Source organism: Equus asinus, chromosome X (genome assembly GCF_041296235.1).
Source record: "Equus asinus isolate D_3611 breed Donkey chromosome X, EquAss-T2T_v2, whole genome shotgun sequence".
Classification (NCBI taxonomy): Eukaryota; Metazoa; Chordata; class Mammalia; order Perissodactyla; family Equidae; genus Equus; species Equus asinus.
The window spans coordinates 56,199,993-56,223,945 of record NC_091820.1 but is presented as its reverse complement, the minus strand read 5'-3'; the positions used below and the strand labels follow the sequence as shown (position 1 = coordinate 56,223,945).

General features: G+C 34.6%; 1 protein-coding gene across 1 annotated transcript in view; it reads left to right on the top strand.

Moving 5' to 3' along the window:
- The window catches only part of TEX11 (testis expressed 11), a 371,261-nt gene that overhangs the window by 157,712 nt on the left and 189,596 nt on the right, over positions 1–23,953 (top strand). The window contains exons 10-13 of the mRNA XM_044764084.2: positions 1,988–2,042; positions 5,264–5,359; positions 20,264–20,345; positions 23,012–23,090. Of these exons, the coding sequence (XP_044620019.1) occupies positions 1,988–2,042; positions 5,264–5,359; positions 20,264–20,345; positions 23,012–23,090 (312 nt within the window). The remainder of the gene's footprint in view (positions 1–1,987; positions 2,043–5,263; positions 5,360–20,263; positions 20,346–23,011; positions 23,091–23,953) is intronic.

The window sequence follows — 23,953 nt, the reverse complement described above, 5'->3', positions numbered from 1 at the left end:
ATTGCGATGAATTTCACTCTTAATATGGCTTTTGCTGCATCCCATATGAGTTGGTGTGGTATGTTTTCATTTTCATTTTTCTCCAGATATTTTTTGATTTCTCCTTTAATTTTGTCAATGATCCATTGGTTGTTCAATAGCCTGTTGTCTAGTCTCCACATCTTTGTCCGTTTCTTAGCTTTTATCTTGTAATTAATTTCTAGCTTCATGGTATTGTGGTTGGAAAACATGCTTGTTATTATTTCAATCTTCTTAAATTTGTAGAGGCTTGCCTTGTTTCCCAACATATGGTCTATCCTTGAGAATGACCCCAGATCCCAGTCTTTTCGGGAGGGAGTGAAGTTTTCAGTTACCTCGTTCTACCTCCTCCAAGGGGGGGGGCTCCAGCCTTTCTGCCCTCTTTTGTATGGCCGCATAGGTCTCTCAGTCTCTCAGATGTGTTTTGTGTTGTGTTTGGATATCCTCTGTTGGAGTATGAATGTCTTTTTCTTTGTATGGTGGAGGGGAGAGATTACCGGGAAAGCACACTCTACCATGATGCTGACCTCACTCCTGAGTCCCAGTATTCTTGATCTGTCACATCTGGGGTAGAGTCCTTACCCTAAGAGTGAGAACTAGGAGGGGAAAAGAAGACCCAGTCCTCTCATTGCACCAGTCCACAAGAGCACTTCCAAAACACATTCCTGGGGAGGATAAAAGAGGCTGGCAGCCTGCCTCTCCCAGGGTGAAACCATAACCTAGGTAGGAGTCTAGGAACTGGAGGGAGAGGGAATTCCCACCTTCTTGACAGCACCCATCTGGAGTAGCTTTCATCACATTGAACTGGTGTGGGTAGGAACAGATTGTGGCTGACATGCCACAGACTCTCACTGTTCTTACTGAGATTTAGTTGATCTTTTTTGAATAAATGGTTTTCCATTTGCTATATGACCTTAGGACAATTTCCAGAGACTTTAAATGGTTGTTTGTTTTAATGGGGTCTTTTTAGGCAATGGTCATTTTACTGGGTAGAGGTTCCAAGAGTTTCTTATACCACCATTGCAGAAGTTCCATCCTCATTGCTTATTTTAAAAAATGGAAGTAGAAGATTTAATGTACCAAAGGAAACCTCTATGAGACAGGGCTTACAATGACGAATCCAGCATTATATCCTTGTTATCAAGCTGAAAACTCCGTTTAGTAGTTCTGGGTCCTTTAAAGTTATTTTTAGAATATTTCAAAGTAATGTCTTCAATTTAGTTCAGTTCACCAAAATTTTACTGACTTCCTCTCTTGGAATACCAATTTTATGGTGAGTGATCTTTGTTTTTGCCTTTTAAGTTTTATGTTTTGAAACCCTGAGGAGGCTCGTATTAATATATTATTAGTGGTTATCAGAATGTTACATAGATAATATGGTTTGGTAATGAAAGCAGAGATCTGAAAGTCAAATTTCCCTACTCCCAACCCCTCTCTCTCATTTTCAGTACCAATCTAGGAAATATTAGAAATCACTTAACTGCTAAATTGGTTCATTCAGCTGCAAAATGAAACTAATAGTGCCTCACATGGGTATTGTGAAGGTTAATAAATATTACTAAAGCTTTTGTTTCCATGAAAACTCCTGCATTTCTTTTATTTTAAAAATATATTTATATTTCTTATACTTTAAAATGTGACCATTAAGTCAGAGCTTGTATACACATGTAAACTATTTTAATGCAATATATATATAGCGAAATGGAAAAGAGCAATAATGTAATGTTAGTGTTGATTTATTGGATCTACATCTTGAGGAAATTGTGGTTTTCTACAGTTAGAAAGTATTGCTCTATACAATTGATTTTCATGTATTAATTGGCTAATAATCTGTTGTAATGCTAAATAGAAAAGTTAGAATAAAGTGTAATTATACCATGTCTTCTTAGTAATATATAATCTTGAAAAAATATAATTTTAAATGAATATGCATATATATATATATATTTTTTTCCTCTTTTAATGATAGCCAAAGCTATGATATTGGGAAGATGGAGAAGAATTCTATTGGGCCAGAAATGCTGGTGAGGATCGTGTTAAATGTTGTAGAAGTAGGTTTAAGAAATACAGTTTATGTTATTGTTATAAAATTATAATAGTCTATCCCCCCATTTGTAAGTAGATTATCCATTGGGTACATCATTTACTATCTCAGTGGATTGATTTCTGTAAAATTGATATACCAGTAAGATCTACCCTACAGGTAGATTAATTTAATACATGTAAAGTGCTTAGAACAATGTTTGGCTAAGTAAGGTTTAGCTTTTATTATTGCATGTTCAAAAATTCTAGGTTTTCTCCTAACCAACCAGATAGAATGAGCTTGGTTTGGAAGTTAATTTGAATATTTAATCAAACAAAGTGTGATTATGTGAATAAATCTGATATAAAACCAATTTAATACATGCCATAGCAAAATGGGATATTTTTTGAATATCCATCTTGGCTTCTTACCATTACAATATATTAATGAAAATGTAACCAAGTATCTATATATATCTAGAAATGTGATAAATGGGGAATAAAAGAGAAGGATAAATTGTGGCCTCTACCCTTAAAAAGCTTATGTTTGAAGGATAAAACTAATACAAGTGAATACAACAAAATATTATTCATCCATTAAAAGGAAGGAAATTCTGACAGATGCTACAATGTAAGTGAACCTTGAGGATGTTATGCTAAGTGAAATAAGCCATTCACGAAAAGACAAATGCTATGTGACTCCACTTAAATGAGGTACCTTGAGTAGTCAAATTCACAGAACCAGAAAGTAGAAGATGGTTGCAGGGGTTTGGAGGGAGGTGAACATGGGGAGCTATTGTTTAATGGGTACAGAGTTTCAATTTTGCAAGATTAAAAGAGTTCTGGAGATGTATGGTGTTGATGGTTACACAACAATGGGAATATACTTAATACTGTTGAACCATACACTTAAAAATGGTTAAGATGGCCAATTTTATGACGTGTGTATTTTATCACAGTTAAAAATAATAAAAAATATATTGTGATGATGTCACATAAGGGAATATTATATAGCAGTGAGAATAAATGAGCTACAGTAATTGCAACAGTATGAATGTTTTCACATATAATGTTGAATAAAGAAAGCAAGATATAAAGCAATACATACTGTATGATTTCCTAGATGTAAATGCCAAAGCAGGTAGAACTAATACATAGTGTTGGAAGTCAGGTAATTGGTTATCCTTGTTTGGAATAGTGTCTGAAAAGAGGCGTGAGGTGAGCCTGTTGCTGTTAACGCTCCATATCTTGATTTCTGTGTTGTTAACATACATGTGTTTACTTTGTGAAAATTCAGAGCTGTACTCTTGAGATTTTTAAACTTTTTTGTATGTATTTTCTACTTCATTAAAATTCAAAAATCGATTTTAAAAGCTAGTACAGTGAAACAATTTGGGAAAAATAAATGATAAAAACTGTGTGGTACTGACCTGAAGTATGTAGAAGGGCATGCAGAAAAGGGGAATATCAAGGTTGACTAGAGTAGTTGAAGAAGCATTCTGGCAGGAAGGCCTTAAAAAGTAGATGGAATCTATACAGTTAAAAGGGAGGGAAAAGGGGATACCAGGCAAAGGATCTAGATGAGAAGATGTCAGGAGGAGGAAATGAGGATAGAAGACAGGATTTAAGTGTGATTGAAGTGCAATATTCATATTGCAAAGTATGGAGAGGTAAGATTATGAAGTAGTTTTTCTTTCATGGTAGCAGTACTTTGTTGAGGTATAATTTATGTACAGTCATGCGTCACTTAATGATGGGGACACGTTCTGAGAAATGCATTGTTAAGCGATTTCATCATTGTGCGAACATCATAGAGTGTACTTTACACAAACCTAGATGGTGTAGCCTACTATAGGTCTAGGCTATATGGTACTAATGTTATGAGACAGCCGTCGTATATGTGGGTTGTCATTGACTGAAACGTCGTTATACGAGGCATGACTGTATACTAAATTGCACAAATCTTAAGTGTACAGCCTGATGAGTTTTAAAATATTTATATAGTCTTGTAACTACCACACAGATCAGGATACAGAAATTTCCATCACCCTCAAAAGTTCCTTTGCCACCTTTCCAGTTAATAGCTGTTCCTATCCCCAAGATAAAACCACTCTTCTGACTTCTATTGCTATTGATCATTTTCCACTTTTCTTGAACTTTGTATAAATGGAATCATATAGTATGTACTATTTTATGTCTGGCTTCTTTTACTTACCATAATAGTTTTGAGATTCATCCATTTTGTGTTATCTTTCTGATTATTTGACCCTTTTACTATTACGAAATAGCTACAGTCTTTCTCAGAGATGTCATATTTACTCCATAAAAGTCCTCTGAAGGAGTTTATAAGTTTCACAGTTATTCCACAATACTAATAATGATACTAAGTACATTATACACATCTTATTTGATTCATCTTAGTTTTTGAATTAAGAAACTCACAGATATGACACCCTGTCATTTCTCTAGATTCACAAAGCCCTAATGTGCTTAACATATTTTTTAAAAGTTGGAAGATCACCTTTGCCTGGTCCTACTGTCCTCATTATACTTAGAGGCAGATTCTTCATTGAAATAGGGCTCTTTCTTTCAAAATGTGAATCTGTTGTTAAATGTGTCCCTGCTGGCTAGAGTTACTCCCCTTACCAATGTAGACCTGGCTGGGAAACTAACTTAATTCAGCAATACATTATTAATTTTAAAACTTAGCTGAGTTAAGAGAAATCTTCTCTATAGGAAAGTATATCTGTTCCTACTGAAATGGTAGTATGTGTACCCTTGGTCTAATTGGTTAATCTCAAAAAAGGCTATAAAGTCTTTGAGAGAGGGATTGTGTGTTTTTATTTATCTTTTTTGATGGAGGCTTAATACAGTGCTACCTATACAGTAGGTAGTAAGATGATTAAATATTGCTGTGCCTTAGTTTCCTTTATTTTTAAGGTGAGGATGATAAAGTACTTTAGTGCTAAAGCACCGTTAGGAAAATAATTATATTAACACAATTATATTAAACTTAAGCTATTACTATAAAATTGCTTAATAATATTTGGTGTGGGTAGCATAATGATGAGACATATCCTAAGATTATGTGGTTACTTAAGGAAATGCTATTTCATGATGATGACTTATGTTTGAGAATATGCCTGTCACCGTGTGAGTGCTAGTCAGCTGATATGTTGCGCTTTAACCCTTGACTGTGTGCTTTTTCTATTTTTAATTATAGGCTAAAGTTCTACGATTACTAGCCACTGCTTATTTGGATTGGGACGACAGAGAATATTATGATAAGGCTCTCAGTGCTATAAACCTAGCAAACAAGGTATGAGGTTTTTACTTTTGAATATTAGCTTAATGAATTTTTTAAAGCTTTGATTCACATTTTGAAATCCAGTTTAGACATTTGCTTCAGTATTCTTGTTTTTTTTAAACAACAGGTTGTTACAGTATCTTCTGCAGCACAGAAAGGAAAAATATACTTATTTGACAAGATATTTTTGAAAAAAATTTTCTTTTGTATGAAACAGAAAGGGTTCTCTTTTTCTATGAGTTTATAGGATAAAGAAGGAAATGATGAGGCTGGTCTGATGGTGTGGTAGTTAAGTTCGTGAGCTCTGCTTAGGCGGCCCGGGGTTCGCTGGTTCAGATCCAGGGCATGGACCTACATGCTGCTCCTCAAACCATGCCGTGGTGATGTCCTATGTACAAAACAGAGGAAGATTGGCACTGATGTTAGCACAGGGACAATCCTCCTCAAGCAAAAAGAGGCAACAGGTGTTAGCTCAGAGCCAATCTTCCTCATCAAAAAAAAAACAAGGAAATGATGGTAAAATAGGCAAATAATGGGATTAGTTTGAGAAACATCAGTGGTTCACTTGCAGCTCATACTCATACTTATACATACATACATACATATGTATGTACATACACCTGCATACCTTTACATTCCTGGACAAGGAACACTGATAGGCTGATGACTGTTTAAAAGGAGATCCAATTAAGATCAATGTATTTTACTCAATAAGGCAATTAAATATACAGATACATTTTAGAAAGATTTTTTTCAACCAGGTTGGAGGCATGAAAATAAGTAGTTCAATTAACCAGAATATTAAGTTGCCCAAAGAGACCATTTACTTGAATTATATTTTCTTGAAATTTATGTCATGTCAATGGGGTTATTTAATGCTGAAATACTGCTTTAACATTAAATTTTTTTTAATTGCACTAACATTGGGTTATAACATTATATAGCTTTTGGATGTACATCATAATATATTTCGAACTCTGTGTAGATTATATCATGTTCACCACCCAAAAACTAATTATAGTCCATCCCCTCACATGTGAGCCCAATCATCCCTTTTGCCGTCCCCTCCCTTCCCCCATGGTAACCACCAATCCATTCTCCATTGCTATGTGTTTGTTTGTTGTTGTTTTTATCTTCTACTTATGAGTGAGATCATACGGTATTTGACTTTCTCCCTCTGACTTATTTCACTCATCATAATACCCTCAAGGTCCATCCATGTTGTCCAAATGGCCGGATTTCATCGTTTCTTACGGCTGAGTAGTATTCCATTGTGTATATATACCACATCTTCTTTATCCATTCGTCCCTTGATGGGCACCTAGGTTGCTTCCAAGTCTTGGCTATTGTGTGTAATGCTGCAATGAACATAGGGGTGCAGGTATCTTTTTTTTTAAAGATTTTATTTTTTTCCTTTTTCTCCCCCAAACCCCCCAGTACATAGTTGTATATTCTTCGCTGTGGGTCCTTCTAGTTGTGGCATGTGGGACGCCGCCTCAGCGTGGCTTGATGAGCAGTGCCATGTCCGTGCCCAGGATTCGAACCAACGAAACACTGGGCCACCTGCAGCAGAGCGCGCGAACTTAACCACTCGGCCATGGGGCCAGCCCCGGGGTGCAGGTATCTTTATGCCTTTGCATTTTCAAGTTCTTTGGATAAATACCCAGCAGTGGGATAGCTGGATCATATGGTAGATCTATTCTTAATTTTCTGAGGATACTCCGTACTGCTTTCCATAGTGGCTGCACCAATTTGCGCTCCCACCAGCAGTGTACAAGGGTTCCCATCTCTCCACATCCTCTCCAACATTTGTTGTTTCCTGTCTTGTTAATTATAGCCATTCTGACCAGAGTGAGGTGATACCTCATTGTAGTTTTGATTTGCATTTCCCTGATAGCTAATGATGTTGAGCATCTTTTCATATGCCTCATGGCCATCCGTATATCTTCTTTGGAGAAATCTCTGTTCAGATCTTTTGCCCATTTTTTAATTGGGTTGTTGGTTTTTTTGTTGTTGAGCTGTATGAGTTCTTTGTATAATTTGGATATTAACCCCTTATCTGATGTATCCATTCCCTTACACCATGCACAAAAATCAATTCAAAATGGCTTAAGGACTTGAATGTAAGACCCGAAACCATGAAACTTCTAGAAGAAAACATAGGCAGTGTGCTCTTTGACATCTGTCTTAGCAGGATATTTTCAAGTAACATGTCTGACCGGGCAAGGGAAACAAAAGAAAAAATGAACAAATGGGACTACATCAAACTGAAAAGTTTCTGCACAGCAAAGGAAACCATCAACAAAACGAAAAGACAACCTAACAATTGGGAGAAGATATTTGCAAACCATACATCAGATAAGGGGTTAATATCCAAATTATACAAACATTAAATTTTTTTAATTTAAAAATATTAATAGACTTGAACATTTTCAAAAGTTGCATCCTTTTTTTCTTTTTTTGTATTTGCTAAGATGCAAGTCCAAATGAAAACCGGGGACCAGGAGAACTGAGGAGGTTGCATACTGGCTATATGGCTTCTTGCCAGCATGTCTCTTCGTTCACTGGATGCAGAAGTTGCAGTTTTTATAGCAATAATTGCTCACCTGCATTGCTCCTGACATATCACATTTAATAGCCTAATTATTGATCCTGGACATAGCTGAATTGGGTGCATTAGGATTTCAGTGACCAGTATACGCTTAAAAAAGTTTTATTTAGAGATAATTTCAAACTTACAGAAAAGTTGAAAGAATAAGAATAGTTCAAAGAACACCTGTATGTACTTTACCCAGGTTCACCTGTTATTAATATTTTGTGCACTCACTCTTTCTTTCCATATTATTGAGGGAATATAGTTCATAATATATCCATATATATATTGAGGATATATATTATATACCCTCAATAATGAACTTTATAGCATTTTCTCTCTCTATTATAGGATTAGTCTAGGATCAGGTGTTGCATTGTGTGTCATGTCTCTTTAGTCTCCCATAATCTGGAACATTTATTTCCACAGCCTTTCTTTGACTCCTGTGTCATTAACATTTTGGAAGAATACAGTAGCTTTCCACCTTGTTTTAACTGAAAGTTCCTCATTTGAGGTTTATCTTATGTTTCTTCATGATTAGATTCAAGTTATCCATTCGTGACTGGAAGACATACTACATAAGTGGTATTGTGTCCTTTATCAAGCTATCATTCTGGAGGCCCATCATGTCCACCTGCTCATTGGTGATGTTAATATTGATTACCTGGTCAAAGGTGTTGTCCAGTTTTTTGCTGTATATTTACTATTTTTCTCTTGCAACCAGTAAACAGTTGGTGGGGAGACTTAAAAATTATGTATATACCCTACTTCTCAATTAAAATTTTCCTTTAGATTAGCATTCTTACTTGAGCCAATCTTTTAATTATGATGGCTGCCAAATGGTCATTTTTGAACTTTAGCACTCCCTCCACATTTACCAGTTGACACTCAACATTCTACTATAAGCAAGAGCTCTCCCTTCTCCCATTTATTGAATATTTATTTATTTATTGACTTATTGACATTCATTTATTATCAATATGGATTTATGTATTCCTATTTTTCATTAATTTGTAATTCATTACTCTTCTTAATTATCTTTTAACAGTTTTATTGAGGTGTAATTGACATACAGTAAACTGCACATATTTAAAGTATAAAATTTGATGAGTCTTGACATATGTATGTACCTGTGAAACAACCACCACAATCAGGATAGTGAATATATACATCACTACTCAAAGTTTCCTCATGCTCTTTTGTCACTCCTCTCCCCCACTCTTCCTTAAATAACAACTGATATGCTTTCTGTCACCATAGATTAGTTTGCACTTTCTAGAGACATATACAAATGGGATCATAGGGAATCTACTCTTGTTTTGTATGGCTTCTTTCACTCAGCATAATTATTCTGAGATTCATTCACGTTGTTATGTGTATGCATAGTTTATTCCCTTATTGTTGAGTAGTATCTCATTGTATGGATATACCACATTTGCTCTTAAGTCCACTTTGTCTTTTATTAATATAGTTACTTAAGGTTTTCTTTAACTAGTGTTAGCATTGTGTATCTTGTTTCATCCTTCTTCCTGTTTATTTCTTTATTTAATGCAATCTGTCAACCTCTGCCTTTTAATTGGGGTGTTTAGAATATTTACATTTGATGTGTTTATTGACATGGTTAAGTTTGAGTCTATCATTTTGTTATTTATTTTCTATTTGTCCCATCTGTGCTTTACTCCCCCTTTTTTCTTTTTCTGCCTCCTTTGGATTATTTGAGTAATTTTTTTCAAAATAATTTATGAGTCTAGTGTAATTTTTATTCCAACTTCCTGAAGAATTTATATTGGAATATTATGAAAAGGTTCTAAGGATGATCTGGAGGAATAAACAGTGAGACTAGCTGAGGAAATTTTGAAAAGGAAGAGTAATTAGAGAGGTCTTGTCACATCACATACTATTTGAGTAATTTTTAAGATTTGATTTTATTTCTTTTGTTGGATTATTAGTGGTTTCTTTAGGGTTTATACTATATATTTTATCTTGATCTACCTTCATATGTCATAATAGTATACTTTCATAGCTCCCAGCCTGGCCTTTATGCTATCTTTGTCATGCATTTTACTTTTACATATGTTATACAATCCACAATACTATTTTATTATTTTTGTTTAAATCATAAATTTTCTTTTAAAAGAGATGTAAATAATAAGAAAAAATTGTATATACTTTTACATGTAGTTACCATTTCAAATGATCTTTATTCCTTTGTATACGTCCAAATTTCCATCTTATGTTATTTTTCTTCTGCTTGAAGAACATTGTGTTAGGGTTCTCCAGAGAAACAGAACCAATAGGATATGTAGATATATGTGTGTGTGTGTGTGTGTATATATACATATATACACAAACACACACACACAGATTTATTATAAGGAATTGGCTCATGCAGTTATGGAGGCTGGTGAGTCTCAAGATCTGCAAGGTGAGTTGGCAAACTAGAGACTCAGGAGAGCTGATGGTGTAGTTCCAGTCTGAGTCCAAAGGCCTGAAAACCAGGGGAGCCAATGATAAGATTTCAGTCCGAAGGCCAGCAGGCTTGAAACCCAAAAAGAGCCAGTTTCAGTTCTTGTCTGAAGGCGGGAAAAAGCCAATGTCTCAGTTCAAAAGCCATCAGTCAGAAAGAGTTCTCTCTTACTCAGGGGAAAGTTAGCCTTTTTGTTCTGCTCAGGCCTTGAACTGATTAGATGCAGCCCACCCACATTATGAAGGGCAATCTGCTTTACTCAGTCTACTGATTTAAATGTCAATCTCATTCAGAACACTCTCACAGAAAGACCCAGAATAATGTTTGACAAAATATCTGGGTTCTCTATGGCCCAGTCAAGTTGACACATAAAATTAATCATCACAGACATCTTTTAACATTTCTATTAATGCTGGTGTACTGGGGATGACTTATTTCAACATTTGTATGTTTGAAAATGTCTTTATTTCACATTATTTTTTTAAAAAAATTTTATTTTGAAGTACGTATAGATTCACAGGAAGTTGCAAAAATAGTATACAGAGAAAAGTAAATAAAATAGAATAAAAGCAATAATGGTTAGGATTCAGAACAAAATTCTAATGCCCCCCCCAAAAAATAGTACAAAGAAGTCCCATGTATCCTTCACCAAGTTTCCTCTAATGGTTACCTGCTACATTACTATAATATATCAAAAACAGCAAATTGTCATTGGTACAGTATGTGTATAGTTCTGTGTCATTTTATCCCATATATAGATTCATATAACTACCACTACAATAAGATACAGAACTATTCCATTACACAACAATTTCCCTCATGCTACCCCTTTATATTCACACCTATACCTGCTCCACCCCCACCATCTCTAAGCCCTTGCAATCACTATTCCCTTCTTTATCTCTATAATTTTGTCATTCCAAGAATATTATATAAGTGGAATCATACAGTTTGTGATCTTTTGAGATTGGCTTTTTTTTTTTTTGAAGATTGGCACCTGAGCTAATATCTGTTGCCAATCTTTTCTTTTTCTTTCTTCTTCTCCCCAAAGCCCCCCATTACATAGTTTTATATTCTAGTTGTAGGTCCTTCTGGTCCTGCTATGTGGGACGCCACCTCAGCATGGCTTGATGCGCCCAGGATCCAAACCGACAAAAACCCTGGGCTGCTGAAGCAGAGCACGCAAACTTAACCACTTGGCCATGGGGCCAGCCCGAGATTGACTTTTTTCACTTAGCATAATACCCTTGAAATCCATCCAAGTTTTTGTGTGTATCAATAGTTGGTTTCTTTCATTGCTGAGTAGTGCATGATATGAATAGTATCATGGTTTGTTTAACTATTCACCTATTAAAGGAAATTTTGATTGTTTTCAGGTTTGGCTATTATAAATAAAGCTGCTATGAATATTTGTGTATAGTTTTTTGTGTGGACATAAGTTCTCATTTTCCTGGGATAAATGCATAGATGTGTAATTGTTGAACTATTTAGTTTTTAAGAAATTGCCAAACTGTTTTCCAGAGTGGCTGTACCATTTTGCATTCCCACCAACAATGTATGAGATTTCCAGTTTCTCTCCATTCTTGCTAGCATTTGGTGTTGTCATTGTTTTTATATTTTAGCTATTCTAATAGGTATTTAAAACCTATTAATTCTAATAGGTATTAATTCATACTTTCCTAATGGCTGATAATGTTGAACACCTTTGCATGTGCTCCTCTTTGGTGAAATGTCTCTTCATATCTCTTGTCCTTTTAAAATTTTAAAATTGGATTGTTCAACTTTTTACTGTTGAGTTTGAGAGTTGCTTGTATATTCCAAATAAGACTTCTTTGTCACATATGTAGTTTGCAAATATTTTCTCCCAGTCTGTAAGCTGTCTTTTATCTTCTTAACAAGGTTTGTTTTATGGCCCAGGATATAGTATATTTTGGTAAATGTTCTGTGGACGCTTGAAAAAAAAATGTGTATTCGGCTCTTTTTGGGTGGAGTGTTCTAAAAATGTCAATTAGATCCTGATGATTGATGATATTGTTGAGTTCTTCTATATCTTTGCTGAGTTTTTGTTTAGTTATTCTATGAATTTTTGAGGTAGGGGTATTGAAGTCTCTAACTATAATTGTGGGTTTGTTTATTTCCCCTTTTAGTTCTATAAATTTTTAACTTTTTGAGGGGGACTGAGGAAGATTGGCCCTGAGCCAACATCTCTTGCCAATCTTCCTCTATTTTGTATGTGAGATGCTGCCACAGCATGGCTCAATAAGGGGTGTGTAGGACCGTGCCCAGGATCCGAACCCACGATCCCCAGACCACCAAAGTGGAGCATGCGAACTCAACTACTATGTCACTGGGCTGGTGCCCTCCACAAATTTTTACTTCAAGTATTTTTCAGCTCTTTTCTTTGGTTCATATGCATTTAGAGTTATTATTTCTTCCTGGTAGATTGACCCTTTTCTCATTATATGATGTGTCTCTCTGTTCCTAGTAATTTTTTTCTCTACAGTCTACTTTATCTGATATTAACATAGCCATTCCTGTTTTCTTATTTTTAAATTTTTCATAACATAGAATTTACCATCTTAATGATTTTTAAGTGTACATTTCAGTGGTATTAAGTACATTCATAGTGTGCAACTGTCACCAGCATCCATCTACAGGACTCTTCATCTTACAAAATGTAAATTCTGTACTCATTAAATAGTAACTCCCCATTCCTCCTTCCCCCCATTTCCTAGTAACCACCCTTCTACTTTCTGTCTCCAGGAATTTGACTACTGTACATACCTCATGTAAGTGAGTCAAACAGTATTTGTCCTTTTGTGACTGACATATTTCACATAGCAAAATGTCCTCAAGGTTCATCCATGTCATAATGTGTCAGAATTTCTTTCCTTTTTAAGGCTGAATAATATTCCATTGTATGTATATACCACATTTTGTTTATCCATTCATCCATTGATGGACATGTGGGTTGTTTTCATCTTTGGCTATTGTGAATAATGCTGCTGTGAATGTGAGTATACAAATATCTGATTTGCTGCTTTCAGTTCTTTTGGGTATAAATCCAGAAGTGGAATTGCTGGATTATATGGTAATTCTATTTTTAATTTTTTTCAGAAGCCACTATATTGTTTTCCATAGCAGCTACACCATTTTACATTTCCATCAACAGTGTACAAGTGTTCCAATTTCTTCACATCCTTGCCAATATTTGTTATTTTCTGGGTTTTTTTGATAGTAGGTATACTAATGGGTATGAGGTATACCCTTTGTTTTTGAATGGTTTTTTTCTGGGTGAAGAATTTGAAATGGACAGCTTTCTTTTTCTTTGAGAATTTTAAAGGTGTTGGTCCATAGTCTTCACATTGTATTATCTCTGATGAGAAATATGATGCAATCTTTATTTTTGTTCTTTTTTATGTAACATGTCTTTTTTTCTCTGGCTGATTTTTGGATTTTCTCTTTATGCCTGGTTTTGAGCAATTCGATGATGATGTACTTTGAAGCAATTTTCTTTGTTTCTTGTGCTTGGGGCTCTTTGAGCTTCTCAGATCTCTGGGATATTTATTTTCATTATGTTTGGAAAGTTCCAGTATTTTTTCAAATTTTTTTTTTCTGCTTGCCCCCCAGGACTCTAATTACTCATAAGTTAGGCTGTTTTAAGTTGTCCCGCAGTTCACTTATGCTGTTTTCATTTAAAAGGATTTTTCCTTTGTTTTATTTTGGACTGTTTTCTATTGCTATTACTTTAAGTTCATCAATTTTTGTTCTGCAGTGTCTAATCTTTTGTTAATCCCATCTGCTATAGACTGAATATTCATGTCCCCCCAAAATTCATATGTTGAAATCCTAACTACCAAGGTGGTGGTATTAGGAGATGAGGCCTTTGGAAGTGATTATATCATAAGGGTGGAATCTTCATGATTGGGATTAGTGCCCTTATATAAGATGCCTCAGAGAAAACTCTCTCACGCCTTCTGCCATCTGAGGTTACAGTGAGAAGACAGCCATCTTTGAGGCAGTGGGCTCTCACCAGACACTGAATCTGCTGGTACCATGATCTTGGACTTCCCAGTGTCCAGAACTTATCATTTATCAGCCACCCAGTTTATGCCATTTTTGTTATAGCAACCCCAATGGACTGACACCATCTCACATGGTTTTCATCTCAGATTTTGCAATTTTTACCTCTAGAGATTTGATTTGGGCCATTTTTACATTTTCTATGTCTCTGATTAACTTTTTAAGCATATGAAATATAGTTATACTTACTCTTTTTTCTCTGCTAATTCTAACATCTGTGTCAGTTTTGGGTCAGTTTCAATTGATTATCTCCCCATTATGGATCATGTTTTTCTGCCTCTTTGCTGGTCTCATAGTCTTTCATTGGATGCCAAATATTGTGAGTTTTACATTGTTGGGTGCTGGATATCTTTATAATGCTATAGATCTTGTTGAGCTTTATTATGAGATACAGCCAAGTTACTTGGAAACAATGTGATCCTGCTGTTCGTAGTACTTCTGAATCTTGCTCAGTATGAAATATTTCCTCCTGTGCTTTGTAATTTTGGATTGTTAGTTTGTCTTTAGTGTTACTCCTTTAGAATCCTGTACAACCTGGATTGAGGGCATGGCCCTACAGAGAAGCTTTCTATTTGCCTTCGCCAGATGTCGAAGAGGTATCACTCTTTTGGCTATTTTTATTTTGATTTTTCAGCTTGGCAGTTTTTGGACGACATGAGTAGTATAAATTTGAACTCCATATCTTCATGAAGGCAGAGCCTGTTAAAAATTCTCCAGGCCAAAGAAAAATCATCCAGACAATCTTTTTTTTTTTTTTTTTTTTTTTTGCTTCATTCAGAGATTAGGCAGAAGATAAACTTTCTGTAGCGTTAGATAAAAGAGAAAAAAACCCAGGACACTCACCACTCCCATCCAGTTCACTTCTCCATGTTTTGATGCCTCACTATAATCTTTCTGCTTTTGTTCACTTTCCAGAGTCCTCAGATTGTTCTTTGTATATCTTGTTCAGACTTTTTAGTTGTAATTAGTGGAGGATATGGGCTATAGTTGTCACACTCCACCTCGACTGGAACTGAAACTGATAGTAGTATTCAAAAATAGTCTTTTTTTAGAAAACTTTTTATTAAGATTATGATAGTTTGCGAATCAAAACTACACTAAGATATCACCTTGCACCTGTTAGAATGGCAAAAATATCCAAAAAAAAAAGTGATAAATGTTGGAGAGGTTATGGAGAAAAAGAAACCCTCATACACTGTTGGTGGGAATGCAAAAATATTCTTTTTTGAGGATAAATAAAAACTTGGTAGGCTTATGTTGTTCCACAAAGTTATTTTTGAAATTTATTGGTACAATGAAATTGGGAAAGTCTTGGGTGCTTAGATAGGACACCAAAGCACAATCAAAAACAGAAAATTAGATGAAATTGGGCTTCATGAAAATTAAAAATTTTTGCTTCAAATGAAACCATCAAGAAAGTGAAAATACAACCCATGGGATCCTCCCAAAGAATGAGAGAAAATATTTGCAAATTATATATTTGATAAGTATCTAGTATCCAGGGTATATAAATTAAAAAACCTCTTACTACTCAATAATAAGAAGACAGACAACCCAATTAAAAAGGAGCAAAGGATCTGAATAGACATGTCTCCAAAGAAGATATACCAATGGCCAATGAGCACATAGAAAGATGCCCAACATCATTAGTTATCAGAGAAACGCAAACTAAAAACACCATGTGGAACCACTTTACGCCCACTAGGATGACTATAACAAAAAGATGGACAAAAACAATTGTTGATGTGAATGTGGAATAATTAGGACTTTTATACACTGCTGGTGGGAATGTAAAATGGTGCAGCCACTTTGAAAAACATTTTGGCAGTTCCTCAAAAAGTTAAACGTAGAGTTACCACATGACCCAGCACTTTTACTCCTAGGTATATACTCAAGAGAATTGAAAACGTGTCCACACAAAAACTAGTGCATGAATGTTCGTAGCAACACTATTTACAATAGCCAAAAAATGGAAACAACCCAAATGTCCATAAACTGATGAATGGATATACAAAATGTGGTATATCCTTATTCAGCCATAAACATGAGTGAAGTGCTAATATATGCTACACATTAATGAACTTTGGAAACATTATACTAATTGAAGGAAACCAGCCACAGAAGAACACATATTGTATCATTCTGTTTATATGAGATGTCTAAAATAGGCAAATATATAGAGACAAAAAGTGGAATAGTGGTTGCCTAGGGCTTGGGGTAACTGGCACTGAGGGGAATAAAAAATGAGTACTAAATGGTAGAAGGTTTCTGTTTGTGATGATGAAAATATTCTAAAACTGATTGAGGTGATAGTTAAACAACTTTGTGTGTATTCTAAAAGCCATTGTGTTGTGTGCTTTAAATGGGTGAATTATATGATATGTGAATTATAACCCAATAAAGTTGTTACCCAAAAAAAGGTCTTGCAACAAATTTTCTTACCCAAGAGAGGATATTTGAAACCTGGAAAGTGGATAAGATTCCTGAAGGGGAGAATGTAGGAAAAGGAATATTTAGTTTTATAGGAGCTGAACCTTAGGAAGGACTCACAGTAAAGGGCTAGGAGGATAAAAAGAATACACCAAAGAAAGTAAAATAGCCACCAGATTGGCAAAACCTTAAATGTCTGATAATTCCAAGTGTTGACAAGGATGTGGAAGACTGGGAATTCTCATGCACAACTGATGTCAGTGTAAAGTGGCATACCACTTTGGAATTGGAAGCATACGTCCTATGACTTCCTTCTTTTTCAAGATTGTTTTGGCTATTCTAGATCTCTTGTGTTTTCATATGAATTTTGGGATCAACTAGTCAGTTTATGCAAGGAAGCTACCTGGGAATTTGATAGGGATTGCATTGAATCTGTAGATCAGTTTGGGGATTATTGCCATCTTAACAATATTTAGTCTTCCAATCCAGGAACATGGGATGTGTTTCCATTTATTTAGGTCTTCTTTAATTTCTTTCAACAGTGTTTGTAATTTTCAGTTTACAAGTCCTACCCCTCTTTTTAAAAATTTATTTCTATGTATTTTATTCTTTTTGATGCTATTATAAAAGGAATTATTGTCTTAACTTTACTTTTGGATTGCTCATTGCTAGTATCTGGAAATACAGTTAATTTTTAAAATATTAATGTTGTAAACTTGCTGAATTCATTTTTTTTTAGCTTTAATAATTTTTATTGGATTCCTTGGGATTTTCTGTATACAAGATCATGTCATCTGCAAATAGAGATAGTTTCCTTCCAATCTGCATGCCTTTTATCTCTTTTTCTTTCCTAATTGCCTGGCAAGAAACGTCCATTACAATGTTGTACAGAAGTGGCAAGAGCAGACATCCTTGTGTTGTTCCTGATCATAAGGGAAAGATTTCAGCATTTCACCATCAAATATGGTATTAGCTGTGGATTTTTCGTAGATGCCTTTTATCAGATTGAGGAAGTTCCCCTCTATTCCTACATTTTTGAGTGTTGATACTACTACTTTGGATAACAGTTTGACATTACTTGATGAAGTTGAACTTAACCATATCCAACCACCAAGCAACTTCACTCCTAGGTATATACTTTAGAAAAAAGTTCTTGCATTTGTACACTAGAAGTGTACAGAAAGTTGATGTCAGGATTGTTCATGATAGAAATTGGGTTGAAAACATCTCAAATGTCCAAAGTAGAACCGGTAAATAAATTGTGATATAGTCATATAATAGAACACTATACAGTTGGCATTCTCAAACTTTATTATGCATAAATATTATCTAGAGTGCCTGATAAAACACAATTTCCTTTTTTATTACCTTACTAAACAGGTACTAGAATTTACGTTGAAATGTAAACTTTTCATAATGCAAATCAATAATAATGATTTTACACATTTCCTGAAACAAAACAGACACACACACACACACGCAATTTGCTGGGCCCCACCCCCAGAGTTTCTGATTCAGTAGGTTTGGTGTGGGGCCTGCATTTCTAACATTATGATTTTGTTTAAATGGCATTCAAATGCAGGAAACACTAAAAAATATATTGAGTATCTATAAAGAAGAGCAAGGGAATTACTGCACAAAATTCAGGGTGGTGTTTACGTCTGTGGGGAAGTGAGAAGGATGCAAATTGGCAAGAGTACATAGGAAGCCTCTAATGTGGTGATAGTGTTATGTTTCTTAACCCAAGTGGTGAGTACATGGGTGTTTGTTTTATCATTATTTTGTAAACTATACATATATGTTTTATATAATTGTGTGTGTGTGTGTGTGTATGAATGAATGATACACTTCACACTAAAAAAATGGAGATGTTATCTTTGGAGCTTGTAGGAGAACTGGACAGTGTAACAATAGGCAGACCAAGGGTAGAAAGAGCTTCAAGGGAGGCAGCATACTATAGTGGAAGGATTATGGCCTTTAGAGTCAGAGAAATCTGAATTCAAATTTCAACTCTACCACTTACCAATTATGTGACCATGGGTAAATTACTCCATCTGGGCCTCAGGATCCTCATCTGAAAAACAGGATTCATAATACTAGCGTTGAAAATTTGTTGTACCTGGATCCTGTTTCCCAATAACCATTTGGTAAAAAGAAAAAGAAAAAAACGAACAAACAAAAATGTAAGGAAAAAGAGTGAGAAACAACAGTGAGAAAAATTACAGAGAAGACAAGGATATTGATGGTAGGGAGTAAGCTGATGGGTTTAACAGGAACTCAGTCATGACTTTTGAAAGTGTAATTCAAGATACAGTAAGGATGGAAAACACAGTGCAAATGTTTATAGAAGTGAATAGATGATGATACAATGAAAGCAAAGTGTTGTCCATTCTCTGGAGTTGTTTGGTATGAAATCAAAGAGAAAAACAGAATGTTAACTTGTGTGAGTATAGTAGATTCAAGGAAAACAGATCCTGTCAAGATCTGGGAGACCTTACATCTCTGCAGGTAAAAGCAAATTGAACCCAAGACATATTTCAACATGCCCATTAGGAAAGGTGGTAATGCAATAAATTAAAATTTGCAACCTTAGTTTATTTTTCGTATGGATGTCATCTATATTTGTAAACCCTTTTAATACCAGTGCTTACTTTCCCTAACTTTCCATTTTTAAGGCATGTCACACATGAATGACTATAATTATTTGCAGAGTTTGCAGCTAATGAGAATAATGTTCATATAGAGGCTAATTGGCTTTGTAGAGAGAAAAGTTCTATCCTGTGGGCATGGACTGCACTTTTGATCTTAGCCAGCTGTTTAAAGAAGTACCCTGTCAGGCAAAAGTGGAACCAGGCAAGAGATCACAGAAGGCTAAGGGCCAGCTTACAAGGACTTGGAAAAACCAGACTATAGTAAATAGGACAGGCATATCCTTTAGGAAAGACAATACGTTTTTTATTTCATTCGATTATTGTTTGCAAAGGACCTTAGTTGTTATTAAAAGCTCAAAAGAAAACAAACCTGATATTTGGGATTTTGCTTACCAAGACAAGAATATGGCCTTACATTCGCACAGTTTAAGTAATGACCTTGCCATTAAATGATTGCCACTTAATGGAAATGTTTATATGTTCTTTTCCTTCTGTTATTTCATTGAGATTGAATACAATGTCAGAAAATATCCTCAAGGATAGACCGGATGTTATGATCTGATCTTTTATAATTTTAGTTTCCTTTGATCATGAGTCATGCCTGCTGTGGTTGAATGAAACAGGCAATTACTTCAAAATTGTCTTTTACATTCACAGTTTTAATATTATTGTGATTTCTTTGTTTAAAACAGGAACATTCACATCCAGCTGGGCTTTTCTTAAAGATGAAAATCCTCTTGAAGGGTGAAATAGCTAATAAAGAACTCCTTGAAGGTATCGTCTCTGTGTGTGAAGAGCACACAATTTTGAAACATCGCCACCAATTTGTTGCATATAACATCTCTTGTAGTATACTAACAAAAGGTATAATTTGATGTGACTGAGAAGAAAATTGATCACGTAGGAAAGGGAGAAGATTGTCAGTCAGAAAGGGAAAGAGAAAGAAGAGAGACTAGTAGCAAATTTCATAGGTGGTAAAAAAAGAGCTAAATAAAAGCTATCAGATTTTTTTAGTCTAGCAGAGAATTGCAGCTGTCCAACTTTTCTGAAGTTGTCTACTACCATGAAGAAAGATTACCTATCCATGGAAAAAGCCTTTGTAGTTCTCTGCTTTTTATAATTACTTGTGTAAACATTGCTATTTGTTTTTCAAAATTCTTCATGGACTAGAATGAACACATCACAAAGTAAACAGCTGATATATAGCTGTGGGTCATTTGGCAAGTCACTTAACTTTTCTATGCTTCAATTTCTTTGTCTTTAAAAGAGATATAATAATAATGTCTGCTTCATTGTGTTGTTCTGAGAATCCTATGAGAAAATCTATGTAAAGCATTTAGCACCATGCCTGATGCATAATGTGAAATACGTTACCTATTATTGTAGTCATTATTATTACTGTTATTACTACCATATAAAGTGAGGCAAAAAAAATCTAGGTACACTGGCCCCTTAACAGTATTTCAATTATGTTTAGTCATAAAAATAGTTTACTCTAAGTTCTTTTAATGTGTACATGTTTTAATTTTTGTACTATATAAAAATATAGTTGCATTATAGAGCTGCGTTACTTTTACTATATAAAATTATATGTTAGTATAATAACTGATTATCCAATAAATAATAACATTTTGTAATAACTTGGACAATAATCAAATTTGGAAGTAGCTCTAAGTTTAGTGCTAATTTAGTACTGCTGAAACTCTCTGTGACCTCTAGAATCTTAGCCAATTAATGAGACCTCAGAAGCTGAAATGTATAGAGGATCTTGCATCTCTAGATAACTATCATCTCAGTATACACAGGTTGGAAAATGTTGGGAATGAGGAAGACAACTCTACTTATTTGCACTAGGAGAATAAACAACCCAATTAACCAATTAAAGGAAGAGGCTTACTCAAACTAATACAATATGGGAAGACCAGAGAGATTGTTGGAGTCACCTAATTTGAGGTTGATTAATTTTGGACTAGAATTCCCCATTGTAGTCTTTATCAAAATGTAGATAAGAAGCAGAGTTTAAAATAAAATTATTCTTCTTTACTCCTAGATTGTTTTTATGTCATTCCGTCTAGATACTCTTGATATTCAGAGTAATTTTTAAGTTGTAGTGTCAGATTACAAATTAGGAGACTTCCTGAATCCAAGTTTTCTATAGTTTAAAATAATAAAATTATCTTTTATTTTGTTGTAGAGAATGTATGAAACTTGCATTTTTATAGTCTGTTCGTTTCTTTCCTAGTGAAAGTACTTTACTCAGAATGGTCAACCTAACTGCTGGCATTAGAATTTCACTGATATTTTTTGTGGTAGAAAATGTAGAAATTAAAAAATTTACAAATTTTTTAATTATGAAAGGGTAGCACATACTCATTAAGGAAATATTTGGAAAATACTAAAAGTATCCATAGTCTCATCATCCACTGGAGTATAAGTTCCTTGACAGCAGGGATTTTTGTGTGTGTTTGTCCACTGCTGAACTCCCAACACCAAGCACTCTTCCTGGCACAGAGAATACACTCATTAGTTGTTTGTTGAATAAATAATTAATCTAAACACAATCACTTTTTAGCAATTTGATGATTTATTTTCAGTAATGTTTTTATCTTAGTTTAACTTACTTGTTTTATAGAATTGTGACCATATAGTACACACAGCATTTGTTTTCTGATTTTTCACTTACTAATCTTATAAACGTTTTTCATATTAGTGCATATCCATTTTTTATGTTGTTTCATATTCAACAATTTTAATGGTTGCATAATAGTTTATCACTACTCTATAGTGGACACTCAGAGTATATTTCCTTTTTATTATTATAATAATCTACACTGCTTTTAATATCTTTGTTCATAAATATTTTTCCATATTTATTTCAGATGATTTTTCAGAAGTATAATTTCTGAATTAAAGGGAATAATAATAATAGCAGCTGTCATATATTGAATACCTATTAAGTGTTAGGTGCTTTGCTATGTAATTTACATACATTATCTCATGTAACCCTCTCAACAACCCTAAGAGACTGGTGATATATTCCCCATTTTACAGAAGACAAAACTAAGATGCAGAAAAACTAAATAACTTGTCTATGGCCATACAAGTGGCAAGTGGTTTCAAATATAGGTCCATCTGACTTCAGATCCCAAGCTTTTAACCACTGTGTTCTTAGCATATAATATTGCTAAACTGCTTTTCAAAGGGATCGTACCAGGTTATTTTGTCATCCATATAGAAGTGCCTGTTTCACTGCACTCTCTCTTTCATTGGATATTATTACTTTATAAAAAGATTTTGATAAATTGTGAGGCAAGTCATGGTATATTACAAACATTTAGAAAGTAGATTTTGAACAGAGGAAAATTATTGAAAATAGCTAAGCTTTTAAGCTTCCTCCAAAATGAAACTGATATGATTATTTCACTTTTTCTCTTTGTTAGCTGTCATGGAAACACTACATCTTGACGCGTCTTTAGATGTCTGTCTGAACATTGCTAAACTGCTGATGGATCATGATAGGTACAGAAGAATCGATTTTCTTTTCTCTAAAGACTAACATTTTTCTCAAGTTTCCATTTATATATATATGTATATATATCCATCTGTATTCACAGAGCACAATATTTGCCATTGTGCCAATCAAATTAGAAAATGGAACTGCTTGCTTGATGATTTACACAATCAATAGTCAAGTTAACTTAAAAATTTATATTAAAAATTTTAAAAATAAATCAAACAAAAAAGGAATAAGATAGGGCTTTATAAAACAAGAATTAAACTAGGTTAACCTGCAGGCCCATGTCATGTGGAACAGGAATGCATGAGCAAGTGCCATTCTGCAAGTGATAATACTCCTCTGGCTCTACCTTCATGGGATCATTAATGTGAAAAAGGACCTTAAAGTATTACAGACCTCTTAGTGGTTCTCAAACTTCAGTGTGCATCAGAATTACTGGAGAACAAGCACTTGAAAAAATGCTCAACATCATTAGCCATCAAGGAAATGAAAATCAAATCCACAATGAGAAACCACTTCACACCCACTAGAATGGCTATAATCAAAAAGATAATAACGGGGCTGGCTCTGCGGCTGAGTGGTTAAGTTCGCGCGCTCTGCTTCAGCAGCCCAGAGTTTTGCCAGTTCGAATCCTGGGTGCGGACATGGCACCACTCATCAAGCCATGCTGAGGCAGTGTCCCCCATGCCACAACTAGAAGGACCCACAACTAAAAATACACAACTATGTACCAGGGGGCTTTGGGGGAGAAAAAGGAAAGATAAAATCTTTAAAAAATAAATAAATAAATAAAGGAGGGTTAAAAAAAGATAATAACGAATATTGGCAAGGATGTGGAGAAATTGTAACTCTTTTACACCGCTGA